Consider the following 22442-nt stretch of genomic DNA (forward strand, 5'->3'; position numbering starts at 1 on the left):
TACGGAATCATAGATAGCATCTTTAGAATCATTTAGGTTGGAAGAGACTCTTAAGATCATTGAGTCCAACCATAAACCTAACACTGCCTAGTCCACCACTAAACCATGTCCCTAAGTACCACATCTACACACACATCTCCAGGGATGGTGATTCCACCACCTCCCTGGGCAGCCTGTTCCAATGCTTGGCCACCCTTTCAGTGAAGAAATATTTCCTAATATCCAATCTAAACCTTCCCTGGTGCAACCTGAGGCTGTTTCCTCTTGTTCTGTCCCTTGTTATCTGGGAGACCTACCCCCACCTGCCTACAGCCTCCTTTCAGGTAGTTGGAGAGAGCAGTAAGGTCCCACCTGAGCCTCCCTTTCTCCAGACTGAACGACCCCAGTTCCCTCAGCTACTCCTCATCAGGCTTGTTCTCTAGAGCCTTCACCAGCTTTGTTGCTCTTTGGATGTGCTCCAGCGCCTCAATGTCTGTCTGATAGTGAGAGGCCCGAAACTGAATGCAGTGTTTGAGATGCGCAGAGTGCAGGGGGACGATCACATCCCGTGTCCTACTGGTCACACTAGAAGTCCAGGCAGACACCATCCACAGCCTTTCCCTCATCTGCTAGGCAGGTCACCTTGTCATAGAAGGAGATCAGGTCATCAAGTAGGACCTGCCTTTCATAAACCCATGCTGGCTGGGCCTTATCACCTGGTTGCCCTGATGTGATTATGATTAAACTCACTCAAATGATTATATTAAACTCACAGAATGTATACTAAATGCTAACTCCGAGGGGACAACATGGATGGAAAATGATCAAGGGAGAAGAGTTCCTCTCCCACTGCAAAAAGGCAAGTCATGCTTCAGGGTATTGCTTGTAATACCAGCCCCTAGGCCAAATCAGACTCCACGGTAAATGACTAAATCTCTACTCAGAATTCATTAATGTCTTACGAATAAGAAGAAAAAAACCTACATAATGGAGTTAAAATTGAAAGAGCTTAGTGGCAGCAAGAGGCTTAAAATAACCCCATGGTTAATGCGGGCTAAAGCTTATGTTACTCTTGTTTGTAGTAGTTTTGTGTGTTTGGTTTTGCCTCTTTTTAAATTTTTGTTTTTGTGAAGAGGCTGAGACCTGACCAGAGTATTTTAATGGTGCAAATGCAACGTTTAACAATGTGACATCACAGGAATGATGCCACAGCTAATGTATACTTTGCACAGTAAAAGTATTTTAGCTGTTTCCCCTCTATGGCCTGTCATATTGTGGCTGTATATGATGAGCTTCACCAGCTCAACTGTGGTTTGGAACTCGTATCAAATCTAAGAAAATAAACCCCCACACTACAGCACATGTCATGACACAGTGGAGCAATATAGCCCGCTTGTCCCCCAGTGTAGGCTCAGCAGCTGTTGTCTGGATATAAATCATTCAAGCAGCAGACAACTCTATTTCAACTCAAAAAAAGAAGTTTCTTGGTAAGCTGATGCTTGAGCCCTAATTTCAGAAGAGTTGTGGCAGACAGTCCAGATTCCTCACATGCAGCAAGTGAAATCCCTGTTGTCCTGGTGATGTTCCATTTTTCTAGTCACTAGTCTTTTATCTGGCAACCAGAGTTAACCCTTTCCTACATATGGGATAGGAGTAAGCGGACCATGCAGGGTAGAGCAGATCCATACCCCCTGTCCCTGCCATGAGGGCAGCATATGGTCCTGAGTCATCAGTGTTACACTGTCTCTTCAGGGAAAGGGGAAGAGCTACAACCCTGATCCAAGCATATCGCTGCTAACAAATACCCTTCAGGGCAGATTAAGTTCTCATTTACTCCCATGCAATTCCACTGATTGCTAGGATGAGCTCTGTCAGCAAAGATTCACCAAGCTTACTACACGCCAAACTTCATGATGCCATTTTTGCCATGACTTTTCAGCTGTGACTATATTTGAACTATCTGCGTATAAGGTGATTGGCAATAAGACATTTGCAGCTTGTTCACTTTTTATTCTGAGGTCAAGACCCTTTCTACCTCTGCTCTCCCCCCACCCTTCTTAAGAAGGCCAATCCTCCTAGGAACAACTGAGCTGCCATTTATGCCTGCCATTTATTCATTGCCTCCAAAGAAAGCAGAGTTTGGTTTGATAGCAAAGATCTAGCTCAAGAGATGTTCTTAGACCCTGAACAGAAACTTAAGCCAGTCTGTCCAAGGTCATTTTCTCAGGAGTAACTCTTACTACCTAGACTGAAATAATTGCTACAAAACATAAGCTGGTATTTTATTCATGGTATTCCAGGAAGAAAATGCTATTTCCCTAAATTCTTCCTAAATATTTTTCTGAAATCCTGAATGTTTTCTAAATAACCCTTAATAAGCCTCCAAGTGCTATTTTGCCAGACCCCCCAAAAATTATTTTCCTCATTCTGTTATCCTACTTTGAAATAGCCATTTGCTATGCTAAGAAGAACCTCCCCTCTGAGCAGCTCACCAGCCCCCCCAAAAAACCCTAAAAGCCAATCTCCAGGCGGTGCTGAGCAGAATTTTGTGCTGAGAATTACCTGCTTGATTAATTGACACAGCTGAAATACCTTATACAAATTAAACACGGTCTCTGCTAATTTACCCTATCTACAGCATCTGTTTTCAGTAACCTTGTTATGATCTTTGTCTACGTTTTTCATTTAGATGAAATACTGTTTTTTCCCCTCTAGTTTTTACTCTAGGTTTGTGCTAAGCTGGGTAAGTATTTGGGACATGCAGAGTTCTTTCCCCATAACTGACTGAAAATAAAAGGGCATTGTCACTCAAGCACTGTGCAAATTGTTAACCCTTAACTTTTGTGAGGAAAGAAGTTATATTTGGTAACTAAGGTAAAGAAGTGAACATTTTTTCCAACCTTTTTGGCCTAGAAACTTCACTGGGAATAGGAGAAGGAAATAAACAGTTGAAAAGAAGTAGAACAGCAAACTTTCCCAGAGGAAGGTAAAATAAAACCTAAGAAAAATGCTTGGAGGAAATAGGAACAAAAAATCTTAGGGACCTTGGTGTTTAATAAATTGCTTTCCTGCATTTTGATACCATTATGTGTAGCAACCAGCAAGAGAAACAGACTACAGCTTAAAAATTGCAGATAAATAGATTATCTCATATAGCACTGTATATCTTGTATACAAAACAAACTGTAAATATTTAGATAATCTAAAATGCTTATGGACAGATTATTTTTTTTTCTTGTACCTTGTGCATACTGTGGGGATGAGAGACAATGGAAAGAGTAAGTAGCTAAATTCGGGATTATTGAGGCAAGAGGTTGTTTTTTGCTTAAAAGGTGGTAAAATTGCAGTTGAATCCTGATACTCATTTGTATTAATGTGCTTACATATCACCTTGGCTGAGCAGAGAGTATTTGAAGTCGGTGAAAATACAGATTGTGTTCACTTTGAGACACTTCTGTATTCTCCTAAGGTGAACAAAAATCAAATATCCTGGGCTCAGGGGAGTTCCACCCTTTTTCTAGCGATAAATGCTGCCTCAAAAGGGAGAAGGATAGGTGTCACTGGGCTAGGCAGAAGATGATACTCAGTCATTCAAAAGCCACCACATATGTCTAGCTCTTGGTATGCGCTGCTGCCAAGTGATAATGCTGTTTCATGTGACTACACATCGTCCAATATTTGGTTCATTTCTTTTATAAATCTTGTCAATGTTTTCAAGTGCCTGTAGCTGGCAGAAAATATTATCTTCTTTGAAGGTCTCAGTTCTTACAGTTCTCTGTGGGCCTATCTTGGAACTTAGCTGTTTGGCTGCTTGTCACTATGACATAGGAAAATAATGAGCAGAATTAATTTATATTATCATGTACTGGCTTCAGTGAAGTTAGAATAAACGAGGTTTTGGTCTGATGGGCTTCAGACAAGCATTCAGAATGCTTTGTCTGTTTGAATAGCCAAAGAAGCTCAGCACAGTGGAACAATGATTTATTTAACCAAGGTAATCATTTACATGTTTGAAAGATCACAGCTGCTAAAATGCATTCTGCACTGTTTTGTGATACCTACCTGTGTACAGAGGTACCATTAATACAGAGATTATATTAGTGGTGTTCAGTTGCATAGGAGGGGCTCATGTTGTAGGTATGCTTCTGACTTTGCATTTGTGTCCCAGCACTGCCCATAAGTTGGTGTGCAGTCAAACTCCACTCTGTCATGCATTATTTTTTTCCTTCAGCAAAAAAATCTGAAGCATAAGAAAGCCTTATACATATTTAAGCCCCTTCCTTGCGTGCTTTAAGGTGGTACTGTGGCCTTCATGATATATAGAGAGAGCTGTGCATGTGGGCGCGCACTGATGTCAGTGACAGACAGCAGAGCAGAAGGACAGATCCAGGGGGATCCAGTCCATCAGGGCCCAGATTCTGCCCTAACTTAAATCTGTGTATCTTCTATTTACTTCAGTGGGACATTCTTGCAGTTTTGTCATTATGTGACTGCAGGTTTCAGGTGCAAAAAGTTCTGCATTTTTCTGGAACAAAGTATTGTTTACGACTGTAAATAGAGGCACAAAAACAGTGCAAAGAGGATGACAGTCCATAAGACAAAAATTCGTGGTTTAGAGGTCAAACATTTTCATCTTTAGTAATTGGATAGAAAATTTCTGATGCAAAATGCTGATTTTTGTAATGTGCTACGTAAGAAGCTTCTCTTATCCTTTGCAGAAGGTTTTTATTTCATTATTGTTTCCCCTTGTTTCCCCCCTGCAACATACTCAAAAGTCTAGAACAATACTTTGTGGTCTGGTGATAAAAATCTCATTGCTAAGAGCAGCGCTAACAGTGCATGTGCTTAGATTATTATCCTTTGTGGTACCATGTTTTGTGTGATGATGTTCATCTGTCAATGCTTTTTGTAACAGGTCTGCATGGTTAGCATATTTTAGTATTGGGTCTTTTTTATTTAAGAGACCCATACCAATCAGAATTTCAGTCAGTGCTGAGGGTTCACTTACAATCTTGAAAAGCTGGAGAGTGAAAAACGCATTTTTTGCACTTGGGGGAAACACACAATATGGTATTAAGTTCCTGGAAATTTAGGAATGTCCTTAAAGAGCTTTGTGTTCTCATTTCCTTGTCTTCTCAGAGGGTATTTGGATAGCTACATTTTACATGGATGAACTTTTGAAGGAGATGGTTGCTGTCACGTAAAAGCTCTGTGTTGTTTGACCACCTCAAGCAGGGCTGGCTTCAGTCCACATGGGATGTAATCCTGGAATCGTCACAGCAGCTGTGGGAGTAGGTCCACTGTCCCCTCCCTTCCTGAACCATTGTGTGCTGGCCTGACTCGGAATGGAAGGGGGATCTGGCCAGCAAACACCGTGCTGTCACTCAGAAATGCATGGGAATAGAAATAAGGCTTGAGTACAAGAGCAGGACCAGAGGCCTGCTTCTGCATGGGAGGACTTATTTCAGCAGTGATGTTAGGGGAATGATATGCTTGCATTGTCTGTGAGTTAGAAGCCCACAGCTCAGGAAGCCGATATTTGTGAGGTTGCTTTCCTTTGGATGGTATGAAGCGATAGGCATGGCATGAGGTGGGAAAGGTTCAGGAAATCAGACTAAACCTAGCCCAAAGCAAAATCTTAGAAAGACATATAATGTCACCAAGTGCTTCTGTTTACTGGTCCATTCCAGTTCTGCCTAATCATTTGCTAATGGAAGAGCCTCTAAGGTTTTCTTCTGAATTACTTTCAGCTGTCCATATTTCAATGTTTCAGAGCAATATGTAATCAACCTGTAGTGAATAATAGGTCTAAATAAGTTACATGTTCGTGTTCAGAGTATCATAGAATCATAGAGTGGTTTGGGTTGAAAGGGAGCTTAAAGACCACCTAGTTCCAACCCCACTGCCATGGGCAGGGACACCTTCCACTAGACCAGGTTACCCAAAGCATCCACAATTTTGCTGGGCAACCTGTTCCAGTTCTCACAAATTTCACAGAAAATAATTTCTTCCTAATAGCTAATATAATCTACCTTCTTTTAGTTTAAAACCATTCCCCCGTGTCCTATCACTATATGCCCCCGCAAAAAAGTCCCTCTCCAGATTTCTTGTAGGCCCCCTTTAGGTACTGGAAGGCCCCTGTAAGGTCTCCCAGGAGCTTTCTCTTCTCCAGGCTGACCAACCCCGACTTTCTCAGCCTGTCCTCATAGGGGAGGTGCTCCAGGCCTCTGATCATCTTCGTGGCCCTCCTCTGGACTAAGAGAAGGAAGTTATCATCCACATTCCAAGAACCTCCTGGAGTGCCTATGCCTTGCTGTGTTGCTCCTCCAACAGGTACTGGGGTGGTTGAAGTCCCCCAGTAGGACCAGGGCTTGTGAATGTGAGGTAGCTTCATCTGCTCGGTCTTCCTGGTCGAGTGGCCTGTAGCAGACCCCCACTGTCATGTCATCTGTACCTGCTCCTGTCCTTCCTTTAATCCTGACCCATAAGCTGTCAGTCAGCTCCTCATCCACATCCAGATGGACCTCCGTGCACTCCAGCTGGTTGCTGACATAAAGGGTGACACCTCCTCCTCTTTTCCCCTGCCTGTCCTTCCTAAAGAGCTTGTATCCTTCCATTCCAACACTCCAGTCATAAGAGTCATCCCACCATGTCTCCATGATGCCAGTCAGATCATAGCCCTGCAGGCATGCTGACATCTCTAACTCCTCTTGTTTATTCCCCATGCTATATGTGTTTGCATTGAGGCGTTTAAGTTGGGCCCGCGATGAACATGAGTTATTGGCTGGAGCAGCTGGAATTCTGCTGTGCTGCTCTTCAGGTGCTCTCTTGCTGCCCTGCAATTCCCCTCCAGGCTCTAAGCATCTCATGCTGGCATCGGTACCGAACTGGAGTACAAGTGAAATTAGATGTAATCCCCACTTGCAAAGTTTGGATCCCAAGTTCCTTGATTTCGTGGCACACTTCCACCAGTGATTTCATAGCTTTTTGTCCCATGTGGATGAAAACTGCAGACACTGTCTCATCTTTCTTATAATTCCTCAAATAACTGCTGTGCACATTATCCCCTGGCTAATCCTTATATATCTCTGATACTTGCATTCATAAGCCTTCAAGAAGTAGGCATGCCTCACATTTAAGCTGTCAGAATGTGCACTGATATTCATGTTTTTTATTCTACTATCAGCAGTATATTTTGTTGCAACAACCACTGTAAAATATTTTAAAAGGTACAAAGTGAAATTTACAGCACTTTGAGGGTTCCCCCCCCCCCGCCTTCCCCCTTAAAATAAAGAGTATCCACCAGTGCATTTTCTGCTGGTGCTACTTTTTTAACAACCAAATATATTGGAAGGAAATGGCATTTTACTGTGAAAGGGAAAATTGTGAAACTCTTTGCATCAAAATGACTGAATTCTTATTACCAGTCTAATCATAACTTTCTGGTGAGAAACTTTATGAAGACAACAAGCTATACTATATATTACAAAAAATGTTTTGATTCCCTGGAAATGGTTTAGTACTGAGAACATCAAAACATTATATATCTTTTCAAACCTGTTTTGGGTCTGTAGACCTCAGACTACTGTTATAGAAGATTTGGTTTCCTTTTTCTAAAATCTTGTCTTTATCTTGCGTAAGACCAGATCTCAAAAATATATATTTTCTTGATTAAAAAAATATGTTCTTTACCCATTTCTCCTATTTAAGTAGATAGCCTTAACTTTTAGGGAAACTATACATTTTATCTGTAGTAGTATTTTTAGTGTTTTTTTCAAGTATATTTTAATATTTTGTTTATAAGAAGGACTGTTTTGCTGATGATTTCTCAGGTGTTGAGAAAGTTAGAGGCATGGCTTTTGAAGTCCTGCACTTATGTGCGTATCACTTACTCAAATATAAACCATAGTCAAACAACTTTCCTCTGAACACTGCCAATTCAATGAAACCAAAGGTTTTCTTGGGGGACGCATAGTTTTCGGACTAATTTTAAGTGGCAGCTGTTCAAGTCTTATTAGAACCAGGTTGAAAAATGTTCTTTTGACCTCAGCATTGTGATTATATTACAATAAAACGTTAATGTTGAAATGAAACGTTTTGGGAAGATTGAACAAAATATTGTGGAAACCTTTATTTTGCAAATAAATCTTCATAAACTTTTCCTGAATTGGAGTTAAATAAGGTATTAAAATCTCTGTTTTCCTGCTAATAAAACTTTGTTCTTCAGCCGTCTCTCCTGCTTAAGGAGACAGCCATGATCTTTGGGGAAACTGAATTTTCCAGCTCAAGACCAATAGTTTAGTCCATGAAACAGTTGGGATGATGTGTCCAGTGAATTAATTCTGTTTACATCTCCACCATTTGAGAGATAACTGCAAAAAATACCTTAAAGGCTGCACCATTAGAAGGACAAACCTTTGCCAATTTCAGAGACTTCTTCGGAGCAGTGAATATATAGTGTTTGTGAAATGTGGGAAGTGACGGAATATGCATCAGATTCCCCAGTTAAATATGATGGAAGTAATTCAGACTTTCCTCTCACTTCTGGCATTTTGTGCTATAACTTTTCCTTGATTTTCATTTTCCATTCTAGTGCCAACAATATGCCTAAGCAAGTAGAAGTACGGATGCATGAAAGTCATTTAAGTCCAGTGGAGCACAGATCCAGGAACATATGTGTGCAGTTCTGCCAGTCGCTCCACAGGAATCTGCTCCTGACTCTTACTGTATTCGGTACGTTACAGCTGCTGGTCTGAACATTCTGTGTGTATCTGGATTTGTTCGTGTAATACCACAGACTCTGTTCCAGCTGAACAGCCAGAGAGTAAATAGGATGCCCGTAGACATTGTCACTTCAGTTCAGGTGTGCAGGGTATTACTGACACAGCACAGAGCAAATCCAAACCACCGAGGTACATTCTGTATCTGGTTTTGAATGAAGTGTGATCTAAGTCCCAAGGCCAGTCAGGTCAATGTCATTCAGTAGAACTAAATGCACTACACGTTTTTTTTTTTTCTTTCAGTTACTTGAAAAAAGACAAAAACTCTTCAAAATTTCCTTCCCTTCATCTTTATCTCTCAGTTCATGCTCTGCTGCTTTTAAGGCTTGGTCCCTCTCCCTGTAGCTGTAAGCCAGTGCTCCGTGATCTCATCCTGAATATTGCCTCTGGCTTTGGCAGCTTCCAAATATGGAATAATTTGACATTTTATTGTGGTGCGCTGGCTCTTTGCCTGTTTCTTTTTCACTGAAAGCCTAACAGCCAAATGCAGCAGCAAATTCATAGACACACTCTATTTTGTTATTGTTTGAAAGACTAGCTGCAGCTGGTCTTGAGCTGCAAATTTCACATCCATATTTTTCAGTCTTCAAAACCCATACTGCTGAAGTGTTTAGACAGTATTTGCTTTGAATCATTTTTAGAAGGTGCCTGATGCAGGTCCAGAAAAAGTTTTAAGTACACACATTTTTTCATTGTATCAAACTGATACTTCAAAGAGTCATAGTTGCTGCAAATCACAATGCAGGCTTTGCTGTCAAGTTTTATTACACTTGAGGCTTGGGATCAGGAAAACAAAGGCATCCTGGATGTAAACATAAAATATGTATTCACAAAGACCATGTTATGAAAGTAAACATGGCCTTTTCCCCTGAGAGAGGGGTTTAGGTGTTACCACTGTATAAATCTAAATAAGTGATAAAGGGATTGTTTGTGATTGGAGAATATTAGCACAAAGAGAAGGATGCAGACCATCAAAGGGAAGGAATGATAAATAAGTACCAAGAATTGAGTTTTCTTCAATGGTATCTGCGCAATTCCAGGTCAGGCACTCTCTTCCAAAACCCCCAAATGAAACTAGAATCTCTTTTCCTCACAAGAATATTCTAGCTTTCCTGCAGTGTTTTTCTTAGGCTGTAAAATAGCTACGCGTGCTGACATTGTTGTCAAGTGGTTCCATTCTTATGTTGACAGCTAGATGTCGTACACTGAAGAGCTGAGTCGTAACCCCGGCTCTTCTGTCAGATCTGTGTAGCCTCATGTAAATCACTTCATCTCTTGGTGCCTCAATTTTGCCAGCTATAGAACAATGATATGAAATATATTTGACTATCACTCTATGTATTGCAAGGCCTACACATTATCAGTAAACTTCAATAACATTGTGGTTTGCAGCAAATTTGTATTTGAAGAAGCAGAATAGTACGTTACGTATAAGCTCAGCTGGCAGAAGATTCCACATCAGGACCACTTCTCTTTAATTATGAGATACATAGTAAGCATGTTACAGCCTTATATTAATCAGAAGCTTAAGTCTTCCAAAAATCAGCTGCCTTGTGTAACCATTTTTCTCCTAGGCTGTTATTCTGGGTATTCAGTGTGCATTCAGATATATATGTTACTGACCTGCCCTCTTTTATTCTTCTAGGTGTCATCCTGGGTGCACTGTGTGGGGGTCTTCTTCGTCTAGCAACACCTATTGACCCTGATATCATCATGTTAATAGCCTTCCCAGGAGATATACTTATGAGGATGCTAAAAATGCTGATCCTCCCTTTAATTATCTCCAGTTTAATCACAGGTAAGATCTATTAGCCATAAATACTTTAAGATGCTTGCTACAAATATCACCTGGTTTGCTTTTTGTGATGGAGGAAGAATGATAGTGTGACCCTGTCAGGGATTTTGCAGTTGCAATGTGTATTTCTGATTAACTTCATTGACTTTAATACATAGGCGCTCCAGTGAATTTATTTTCAAACACATGCACACATACTAGCTTCTTGAACATCAGAAATCTCTTAATATGCTGTTTCACCTAATTCCTGGATTGGACCTTGCAAATAAGATGGCATGACATTAGCAAGTCTAGCCTTCTTAAAGCTGTGGTGTCAGCCAGATTGTGACTAGTTTGCAGCAATCAAGGGCAAAAGATAGTGTATATTCTCTGTTTTTCAGTGCCTCCTCTGCAATTAGATGGAATCTTAAATGATTCTCTTCAAATTAGTAGCAGCAAACGTTGTTCACATAGGAACTGGAGGCAGAAGCTTCAGTAATCTATCTAGCGGTGCGAATTTCACAAGGACAAAGTAGGCATCTGTAGGCAGTCATTAAACTTTGCAAATTACGAAGGATTTTATTTAATGATTATTGAATTGGATTGAATGTCAATATGGGTTTTTTTGTTTCTTAAAATAAAACATCTGCAGGACTGTCTGGTTTAGATGCTAAAGCAAGTGGCCGATTGGGTACAAGAGCCATGGTCTACTATATGTCCACCACTATTATTGCTGCTGTGCTGGGCGTGATTCTGGTTTTAGCCATCCATCCAGGGAATCCAAAACTCAAGAAACAGCTTGGTCAAGGGAAGAAGAATGATGAAGTATCTAGTCTGGATGCTTTCTTGGATCTGATCCGAAACCTCTTCCCTGAAAATCTAGTCCAAGCATGCTTTCAGCAGGTAAATCCTACTCCTTGCTAATATTTTTTACACTTTTTACTTACCAGAGATGGCTGTAGAGTTAATGTCATTGTTTAGGTGAATGACAAAAACGATGGTGCAAAGAGAAATACAAGTCTTAAGTCTTGAGCAGGTAAATGAAAGAACATTATTTATAGCTGCTTTGTTATATGTTGTAGTTATTATTTAAAATCATAGATTTTTTTAAAAAAAGATTATTTTTAGTTTGTTATTAAGTAAACTTAATTTTTTTCCTCACTTTTAATACAATATATATAGTCATGAATGCTGGCTTAGGACTGAACAGCTGATGAATTACAGAATCTTTTACCCAGACCTGATCTTGGTTGGTAGTTAGATGGTTCTGCAATGCTCTATTTGTAATAGATGGATAATCTTCATTCCAACTGGTTGACAGTATAAACGTACCCCAACCCCCAACCTCTCATAATATCTATTGCTGTATTAGAGTCCTGACTAGGTGGGGATAATACAGTCAGGTGGCTGACCCACCTCAGGTGGCTTCATCAGGCCAGGTTTGAAGCGTGCTGGGAAAGAAGGATGTTCGCACCATGTGTTGCTTGCTCTGTTGGTAGATAATTTTGTCTAAAAGCTTTTCACTAATGCTTAATCGAAACAGCTTCACCTCAAGGGATAAAATAAATGAAAAATGCATGCTTCCTAATTTCTGCTTAAACATATTTCTTCTATTAATGTGCTTTTTCCTAAAACTCAATTGATGGTAACAATGCAGACCTTTTTTGAATATTTTTTTTTTTGGATGGAACAGGGTTTGTTGCCAAACCTGTTCTTAAGTGTTCCTATGTGAAATGGCATGATAACTGGAGCTGTGTTTATGGCCAAAGAATAAAGTGAAGAGTGGGAAGGGAGACAAGGCCATGGGGGGTGGAAGAATAGAGGGTTACCTAAGCTGCCAAAAGCACTTGGATTGCTTCACTTCTTCCATGGACTTCCACATAAAAACATAGTCCTTGGGGGTTTAAAGAGAGAACATTCTCAGTATTTCCAAATCATCATGTGAATGTCAGTCATGTGGTCAAGCTGTGAGTGGCTAAACATCACATGTAGTAATAAATGTATTTCTGCAAAACTGAGTGAGGGGAGAGCAGGGTCCTTATGGTTTTTTTCTTCCTTTCCCTTGTTTGAAATGCAGAAGAGAGGAGAATTAAATTTCTGGTCAGCTGAAAGTGGTCAAAAACCTCAACAAAGGGACAAAAAGTGGAAAAAAGAAGAATTAAGCTACCTGTGTCAGATAGTTTTCTTAGAACCTAATATTGCTTTTTCGGTGTGTGTAATATCAATGTTCAGGTCACTAGTTATGGATCACCAATCCACTGATTGTTTTTTTAAACTTAATCAAAAAAGTTATTGAGCTTTTTGGTTTTCCAGTGTTGAATTTTATCAGTTTCCAAGCTAGTTGCCAGTGAAAACCTGCCACAAAGCCACGTTTCATTTGCAAAGTAAGTCACACTTTTTCCCAGATGGAACTTGTGACTTCTCCTCAGTAAGGAGTTAGGCTTTGCTTGTCCCTCTGTTTAGGAGGAAATTAACTGCTTTTAATGGTGTCAGCATATATTTTCCTGCATTTATACAGTCTCCCTCCATGAGCATTCAGGTTGCCTTAGGCAGAAGTAATTTTTTGCAGAAATCCTGTGAAGAATGGTTTTGAAGGGTGCACAGCAATGGTACTGTGTAGCCATGGTCTGCGGGGGAGTTTTACACACCTTCCCTTGTGACCAGGCAGAAAGCCAGTGAAGGGATTCACTTGCAATTTTGAGACAGCTCATTTGAAACTGAACTTTGAACCATCATGGAATTTCAATAACTCTTGAATTTTTGTATGGACCACAGGAAAGTCTTAATTTATAATGAAAACTGCTATTCCAGCAACGACTTAAGATCTTAAGTGCTATGAAAGAGAATAGGACTTAATCTATAAATATGATTGTGACATTTAAATGGTTTTCTGGCCTTAAACACTGGTGTCAGAATCTAAGCTTGATGCTAGGCTTGGAATTTTTAGTGACTGTGGCCTTGTGCAAAGGAGGGCTGAGGACCTTTGACTTAAGTGACTGTAGTGGAATTTCTGAGTGCATGGAGTCTAATCTTTTAAGTTTAATTTCTGTGACTCTGTTCTCTCATTCTGGATACTTCACATAACCCTCAGATAAAATTTAACTCTGGAAAAGATATAAACATGCAGGAATTTTGGGTTGCTTGAGGACAACTGAAGAGTTTCTCATATAAAGCTAGGCTTTCTGTCTGCATACCCCTCTCTAGATTTAGACAGCAGGTTTTGAAAGGAGAGATGTAAGATATCGTTATCCATATTACTACAATGTCTGTCTCAACAGGAAAGAGGTGCAAATGTTCTTCAAAAGGCTAATGCACCATTTCTGATGCTTGCTCAAACATGTTTCTAGGAACAAGGAAAGTAGGGAGCAGATTGGAAACCATGGCAAACTGGTCAGAGCTTCCTAATCATTTTGCTTGTCCCAGAGCCATGAAGAGGCAGGAAAGGCTCAAGCTGTGAAGTGGGAGGAAGATGTCCCTTCTAAAAGCAGCAAGTCACAGATTTCTCTTTTTCCACTCCCTCCTCCCTTTTTTCCTAGCCATAAACTCAAGCCCATTTCTCCCCCTGCAATTCCTTCCCAGCTTTCCTTTGACCCTGCCTTTCATGTGCCAGGAGGGGTTCAGATGCATTCTGATGCTGATGTCTTCTTTTTTGCGGTGGCCAGATTTGATTTAATAGGTATCTGGCAGCTTTGATAATTTTTCTGTTATCCTGTTACAGTATTTTAATTAGAGAGCTCAGGGGACTGTGTGTATTCCATTTTGAACCCTCGCACAGTGAAGTGTTGGAAATGTTCGAAGTTTTTGATTCAAGTTAACCATCAAACTATGATAACTAGGGCTGGACAGACCATTCTGAATAACAAGACTTAGTGCAGAGTTGCTGCTGTGACTGATCTGTAGAGATGTCTGCTTTTTGGTGCTAAATAATGGTGTCAACATGTAACGTAGGTTCTGTGAAGCACCATTTGTGAACCATCTGGACAAAGGGGCTAACTCCCTGTAAAATGTTACATCGTAGTGGTAAGGAACAAGTATTTGCCATGCTTCTCCCACTAGAGTCATGAGGAGGACTCCCAGGACTTTGTGACACTTGGAACTATTGAAAAACAGAATTATTTTTGGAAGATGGGGTAAGAGGTTGTGGAATGCATGTCTAATCCTTTAAAAATACAGTTCCCTGGAATTTCAAGTGAAGACTGTGTTTATTATTATTTCTTGATCTCCCATATGGATTACATTCAGTTTCCAACTTATCCTCCCTTTTTATTGCCTTCAGATCCAAACTGTCACCAAGAAAGTGCTGGTGCCACCACCCATTGAAGAACTGCCTAATGTCACTGATTCTGCTTTTGCTCTGATGAATGAGACGGTGCGCGAAGCACCACCAGAAGCCCAGCTGGTCATTAAGAAGGGACTTGAATTTAAGGATGGCATGAATGTCCTGGGTAGGAACACTTTTTGCCTGTCAAATATATACATCATATGTACGACACAGCTTTTGACTGTGACTAGGTAGCCAGTGTTGTCTGATCTGCTCTTCAGTGCAAGTTTAGTCTCCCCAAATAATCATCAAGTGTTATCGCCTACTGGCTTCCCATTGGTCTCTGAGATTAAAATCTAATGGTCGTACTAGAAATGTGACTGTATCGCAGAAACAATCAAGTGAATTATTCTGGATTGGCATCTTTGCAGGTATTAATTGGAGTATGGAGGAGCAGCACGTAGGAGTTACCCAAAATATCCTTTCATCCTAGAAGTAGCCTACCTAGACTAATACTAAGGCATATTGGCAAAACAGTATGGGGGAGAGCTTCAAGAGCCAGTGCTTTACCCACCCCCTGATGAATTCGAGCTCATTGTTTCCAGTAGGTGTCTTGGGCATGCTGAATTGGCTTGAGGCAGAGCCTGAAGTGAGAGGTGGGGTGTGAACTGCACCACCCAAGAAAAATCCCAGAGAGGCTCGACACATCTCTGAGTCACGACTCCCTCCTCCTTTCATCTTGTCTGCTGACCTTTACCAGCTGCAAATTATGAACAACTGCCATCCTGCCATCTTGTCTGGACAAGCCAGCAAGCGAGGGTGGTACGAAGTCTTTGCCTGTCTCCCACCCCTTCCTAAAGCACCTGTTTGGATTGGGGTGGGGGTGCAGGGAAACAGAGCTACCACACCACTTCTGTTTTCTCCTCTGTGTCTAGACTCACAATTTTGTCAGCCCAGAGAGCGGTGCCCCTCCTTCACCTTCTTACTTTCTGGATGTGGGTGAAGTCAGTCACAAATTAGCCCTCAATTTGTAGCCTCATTGGCATGCCTACCCTTGAAGGTACACAGGCTCCGTGGCAGCATGTCCACAGGGCTGAGGCTGACACCTGTGTTTATAGGTCCCCAAGTATGTGGCAGTACCTAAACCACTGCTTTGTCTCACCACTAGGCCATCACTTTTTAGGAACAAATGGCCCCTTACAGACTCCTTACAACTGATGAGCTGCCTCTGCTGACACAGTGGCTGTTGTGCCTGCAGAGCTTCTCCAAGTGTTGGTGAGTTGGTTGGCAGTGGCAACTTTGCTTAGATGTGGGGGAGATAGCATCAGTAAGCTGAGCAGAGATCATTTTTTTCTCTGCAAAGAAGCCTGCTGTACAAGAGCCAGTAGCCACTGTATTCTGCCTGCCTCTGTGGCTCCTTCCATTCAACATTTGTGGGCAGAGGAGCCACTTTCTTTCAAAGCTGCAAATTGCTGTTCTGTACCCTGCATGAAGCAGCAGCTCATGGCTTGTGCTGTTACCCTCACCTGCTTTTTTTTCTCGTGGAGCTCTCCTTATGCATTAAAATGAAACAGTATTTCTAATGTGAGAGATGTATTACATTTAGTGCTGGACTTGTTTTGTGCAGGCTCTGTCATGGATAAAATACAATTCCTACAGAAAGGAAATACACAGTTTAGGTGGGGGATTTGCTGTAGTATTTTGACCAATGAGTATCAAATGTTGCAGAGTTTCCTTGGTTTAATTTGGTTTGGTGTGGTTTGGTTTTGAATGAAGAAGTGAAAATGTTGGGGCATTGCCATCCAGCTTGCATAAATTGTACAAGCCAGGCAAATTCCTGCAAATATGAACCAACTTGACTTTTATGACTAATGTAGCAGCTCATTTGGAATTAACGAATAAAACCACCTACTACCATTTTCTGATGCAGAGTCTAAATTCCAGGAAGTTACATGGTCTTTGACTGAAAAGTTTTTCATCTTCATCATTTCTCTATGCTCTGCAGCACACAAACGTACACTTCACTTCCTTATTGAAGTAAGTCAACAAAGAGAGCTTGGTGCTAAAGAATGACTTTATATGCCAGAGATTGGCTTATAAAAAAAAAAAATCTGATTGCTAAACCCAGTGTGAGGATATGGGACAGCCTGTTTTTTCCCAGGGTACTGGTAACTAAAATTCCCTTCTTTTGAATGCTTTTGTGTCCTGATGGGTTTTTCCTTGGGAATTTCCCAGCTGAGTTCACACATTTGTTAAAAACTGAACTCATGCTGAGTCTGACTGAAAGTTTAGTTTCAAAGGGTGGCTGAAAATTCAAACCATCTATCAGTATTCGTTAATAATCCCACTCTGGACCCTGAAAATTGCTGGATGGTAATGGTTAGCACTGGAGACACAGCTCCAAAGTCATATATGACGTGTACTCAGTTCACACTAATACTCCAATACTCCAGACTTTCGCACCTTAGCATTTACATTTAGGAGGCAAATGTTACTCATACTGAATTCAATGATTGTGTATCTACTGATAGCCAGTTTCAGTGAGATTAACCTGCTTAATGGGAGTTCTGTAGTTTAGTTTGAAGTGCAATACCCACCTTCTTCATTTAACTGGAATACTGCTGGCCTGTGAAAGGTATGTTCTAGGTCTGCTTTTCCCTTTTCATGTACTCCAGGAGTGATTACTGTATAGGTTGAATCTGTTAAGGGACTTTTGTAAAGTTTGGGGAAAAAAATATTTTGGTCTCTAGTGACTGTTTTAGCAACAAAGAAGAATCATGATGTGGTGGTGTGTTGCCTCTCCCATTTGCCAGGAGCTATGAGGTTTCCAACAGTTGCGTGGCACTAAGATTATGGTATATGTATTTTTTTGATGATAAGATCAATTCAAGAAAAAAGAAGAAAACATAGTTGGGCTGTGAAATTGGGATTTAGTAAAATATTGAAGAATAAAATATGTCCTGAATACGTTCATGAAAATTGAGAGTGAATCCATGTTAAAAAGTCCCAAGAGATGTGTAATGCACTAGTTTTGAAAACTGGATTAGCAGGTAGTGTAAAGACATTGACTAGGTGCAAAATCTTCTTAACCCCCATGGTTTTACTTGCTTTTTTTTTTTTTTTTTGTCTTGCCATTTTTTCCCCAACAGGTCTGATAGGATTCTTTATTGCTTTTGGCATTGCTATGGGGAAAATGGGAGAACAGGCCAAGATGATGGTGGATTTCTTCAACATCCTGAATGAGATTGTAATGAAGTTAGTAACTATGATCATGTGGTAAGTTTGAAGTTCTAACTTCTAGAACAACAACAAAAAAATTTAAACCTCATAAACCCCTAAGATAGCATATAGTGACCACAGTTTGTTAGTAAACAATGTAATTAAATAGTTCATTTTTTAAAGCCTTGACAGGCATGTTAGAACCACAGCAGCATTATTTCGATACGGTGAGGGTTATTCAGGACCCAGTTTGAAATATTTTTGGAAGTATTCTGTTTGTTTACTGAAATCCAAGACACGCAGGTACCAGCAAAGACCTTCAAATGCCACATTCATTATGAAAGTTCATTACCTAGAAGGACACCTAGCAAGCAAGAATGCCCCACATATGAACATCCAAATCTTCCTGGGAGGTTAGCATAATCCCAGGGTGTTAGCTGGGAGGTATAATTACAAAGAAGCCCGGAGACACACTTTATTCACTGTCTTCTGTACTAAAAATACTTTACCACCAAGTAAAATTCCAGTGGTTCTCAGTGATGTGTAAGTGCTTTCACCCATACATAGTTTCTGCAGTATCTGTGTCTTAGGGCAGTGGGGTCGCTGGAAGGTATGTCTCCTGTTTTTGAAGTGTACCCATCCGTAACAATGGGGCCTGGCTTGCCTTCAAGGGAGTGACTTTACCCAATTAAGACTGAGCCCTTGTTTACATTTCTGGAAGAGGATTCTTTTTTTTTTTCTTTTTTTTTTTTTTTTAAAGATGTTTCTTCTGAGGGCTTCCCCTGAGCTATTTGTAGGCAGCGCCAAGCATGGCCATATCACACAGAAAAGCGTATCATGTGTTTCAAACATGTACTACTGTATCTCTTAGGTCTTTGAAAGCAGAAATAACCACTCCAATAGAATACATGTATCATGGCTCATTGCTCCCTGTGATTCCGTGGTGTCCCTGGAATTGATTGCCTGAGTTACAAGGCTGCAGCATGCTTCTTTGAGGCTCTAGAAAAGGGAGCAGGGTGCCTGAAGTACAAGTCTTCAGCATCACCAGTGTTTCAAAAGAAGACTGTTATGCAAGAGTGATGCGGACAGCAACAGCTATGTGGAAATGTGTAGAACAAAAGAATGAACTTGAAGCAATGACTGCATTCCTGTTATGCTTCTGCTTTTCTGTAGATGATCTTGCTGCATAAAAGCACAGTTGTTTTTATTCACAAAGCCCTTCTGCTTTCACTAGTTACTGTAACCTTGTGCTCTCCACTATAGAGAGACAGTGACTATACTCTCATAACACTCCAAGAGCTAGAATTTATTCTTACTTCACTTGGCACCAGTTGGTGGATGCAAGAAATAATATACCTTGCCTATATAAATTTTCTGTAGTAGTCAGTGTTGGCAGGAAATCATTCAAGTTTCAAGAAAATCACTGTAACTATTTATTTTTTACTGATGTGCTTTTTATTTCTCTTACAATTTGTGAGAAAGGAGATTGACGTTGGAAATTTCACTTGTTCATCTCTGTCTAGAATTTTTAAGGAATTGTCCTAGCCAGAAGCAACATTTTTTATGTGTGTTTGTAAAGATAAATGCACTTCTTCACGTAAAGTTACGTTTTGTTTGGTTTATGATTTCTCTGTACAGAGAGATGTTACACCTGTGGCAACTCCAGACTCTCAGGAGCATGGCATTGCTACACCAACATAAAACAGATCAGACATCTGGCTCTGACACCATGTAATTCTTTATGAGAAAGATGCTTCATCAAGTTCATTGAAATATGGCTTTTTATGATAACTGGTATAACAGCTGGCCTTGCATTTGAAGTGATTGAGGGCTTTCCAGGTTTTGGCCATATTGCTTGAGAGAAAATGAGATGCTTCTTACAGAAAACGTGAAGCACTTTTATTCTGAAAGTCAGTTTCCTTTTTATTGTCTTTAATTAAGCATCCAAATCACTACCACTTTTGAAAATATACATTATCATTTCTTTTCAGAGAGGCATTTTGTTTACTGTTTCTCCGTATGTTATACACATTGCTTTCTCCCAGCTTATGTCACTTAAAATTATGTAATATACTCACCGTTATCAGTGCAGGTATAAATATTGTCTTTGACCCATGCACTTTCACTATAGCTGATTATTACATTTAAAAAATAATATCCATTTCAATTTTTTTTTTATTACCAAACTGTGCTACCCATTATCATCCTATTTGAAAGTTTCATTTATGCTATTGGGGAATCACATGACTGAAGTGACAAAAAACCTACCCTATGAAGGAGAAGCACATAAGTAACGAAGAATCCATAAGCTAAAAAGCATTTGTCCAAATTATTGAAAGGACATAATGGAAATAGTTGCAGCTTTCAAGATAAAAGCAATTTATCTCAACAAATAATTTAACTGAAACAACGCAACTCCCTGAAACTAGATAAGGAGTGGGTTGCAGAAGTTATGTATTGAGAGCAAATACTACATCACTCTTCATAATGATCCAAGCCTGCGTAACATTGTAGTGTTCTTGTACAATGTTATTCCAGGATCAAAGACTATTCAGGAAATGCATATTTCATTTGATGGGATGGAATGAAATGAAGCAGATGGGGAATTCACTGGAGATGGCCATTATTTTTTAAAAAAATGTGAAAAATAACCATGGAATTTCCATCAATTCCTCATCTGCATCTCAGAGTTGAGCCTGAGAGCCCCCTACACTTTCTCGAGTCTGTACTCTGTTAAGCACAATTACAACTATGCTGCAAAGACTAGTTCTGTTTATGCTTGTTCCCTCTCTCCAGGTATTCCCCTTTAGGCATTGCTTGCCTCATCTGTGGAAAAATCATTGCAATTAAGGACTTAGAAGTAGTTGCTAGACAACTTGGCATGTACATGGTCACTGTGATTGTGGGTCTTCTCATCCACGGAGGGATCTTCCTGCCTCTGCTCTACTTTGTGATAACAAGGAAAAGCCCATTTTCGTTCCTTGCTGGGATTTTCCAGGCATGGATCACCGCACTAGGCACAGCTTCCAGGTATACTTGGGAAATAACAGCTTGCTTTATATTTTAGCAGATTATTAGCTGCTGTTTATAGAGATAATACATCTGCTGTTCTGACTGTCATTGCAAAATCATTTTATGCCATTGAATAAAAACTATTTTTAATCCAGCCATGTTGAAATAAATAAAAATAAGCACATACCATCCGGATTTTTGAGAGAGGTACAACTGACTCCAGAGTTGGGAGACCCATTTTTTTGTTTTTTCGGGCATTGGCCAAATGCAAATTGTATTACACCTGTACTTGTTTCCTCAATTAGAAAACAGTGATAATTTTATTTAAGACCAATATTGTTGCATTGGGGAAAAAAAACAAAAGCAAAACAGTGCTAGGTTTCAAGAAAGAAATGAAAAAACTTCTCATTTTATTATTTCGTCTTTTTGGCACAGTAAGGGAACTTCATTGAAGAGCTGAGCATTTTAGACTCATTGTGTAGGCAACTTGGCTCTCAGTAATAAATTGATGCTTTGCATTGGAACAGTCAGTAGATCTTGGGCTGAAAATATTTTTCAGTTAAATTTTAAAGTGTTTTTCATTAATGTTTTATTTCTGAAGAAAATTAATCTTCCGTTTGAATTAAAGAAGTGAAAACAAAAAAGCCTAGTTCAAAACTGACCATCAGAAAACTGAGAAATTTTGATTTCAGGAATGCTTTGGAAGATCTGTAATTCATTTGCTTCTTTGGGTCAACCCAAACCACTCTGCTGAGCAATTTCTCCCGTATTGAACAAAAGGCTATGGGGGGACCTTACTGATGTGCATATATATATTATGGGATAGTGTGTAGAAGATGAAGCAAGGCTTTCTTCAGTGGTGCCTGGTGACACATTGAGAGGCAGTGGGCACAAACTGAAATGCAAGAAAATCCTTCTGAACACAAAAAAAATCTTTTTATTGTGATTTACTGTGACAGTGGTTGAATGTTGGCACAGGTTGCCCAGAGGAGTTGTGGAGTCTTTATCCCTGGAGATGACCAAAGCCTGTCTGGGCACGGTGTGGAGCAACCTGCCCTGGCTGCCCCTGCCTTGAGCAAAGTGGTTAGAATTGGTGACCTCCAGAGGTGCCTTCCAACCTCAGCAATTCTGTGGCTCTGTGATAAACAGTGTGGGATTATAAGAGATACAGTCTGGCCAGGAGGTTCACTAAACCACAGTTTCCCTAAGGCTTTTGTTTATTGAAGTGTTTGAGTTTCCATTTAGATTTTCAATACAAAATGTACAGTGTCTACACACATTTGTGGGTTTTCTTTTTTAGTGTGGTGTAATGTTTTTCTGATGGAGTACCAAAATGGAAAAACATAGGGGATTCTAAGTGATTCCAGCATATAGATTTACCTGGGTACTAGCTTTACCACCTGATTGTTATCCAGAT

The 22442-nt window shown here is 40.1% G+C and overlaps 1 protein-coding gene across 1 annotated transcript in view; it reads left to right on the top strand.

The window, feature by feature from the left end:
- SLC1A2 (solute carrier family 1 member 2) overlaps positions 1-22442 on the top strand; it is a 98509-nt gene that overhangs the window by 51088 nt on the left and 24979 nt on the right. The window contains exons 2-7 of the mRNA XM_037395404.1: positions 8573-8712; positions 10405-10557; positions 11186-11436; positions 14810-14978; positions 17944-18070; positions 20810-21043. Of these exons, the coding sequence (XP_037251301.1) occupies positions 8573-8712; positions 10405-10557; positions 11186-11436; positions 14810-14978; positions 17944-18070; positions 20810-21043 (1074 nt within the window). The remainder of the gene's footprint in view (positions 1-8572; positions 8713-10404; positions 10558-11185; positions 11437-14809; positions 14979-17943; positions 18071-20809; positions 21044-22442) is intronic.

This window comes from Falco rusticolus, chromosome 7 (assembly GCF_015220075.1).
Source record: "Falco rusticolus isolate bFalRus1 chromosome 7, bFalRus1.pri, whole genome shotgun sequence".
Classification (NCBI taxonomy): Eukaryota; Metazoa; Chordata; class Aves; order Falconiformes; family Falconidae; genus Falco; species Falco rusticolus.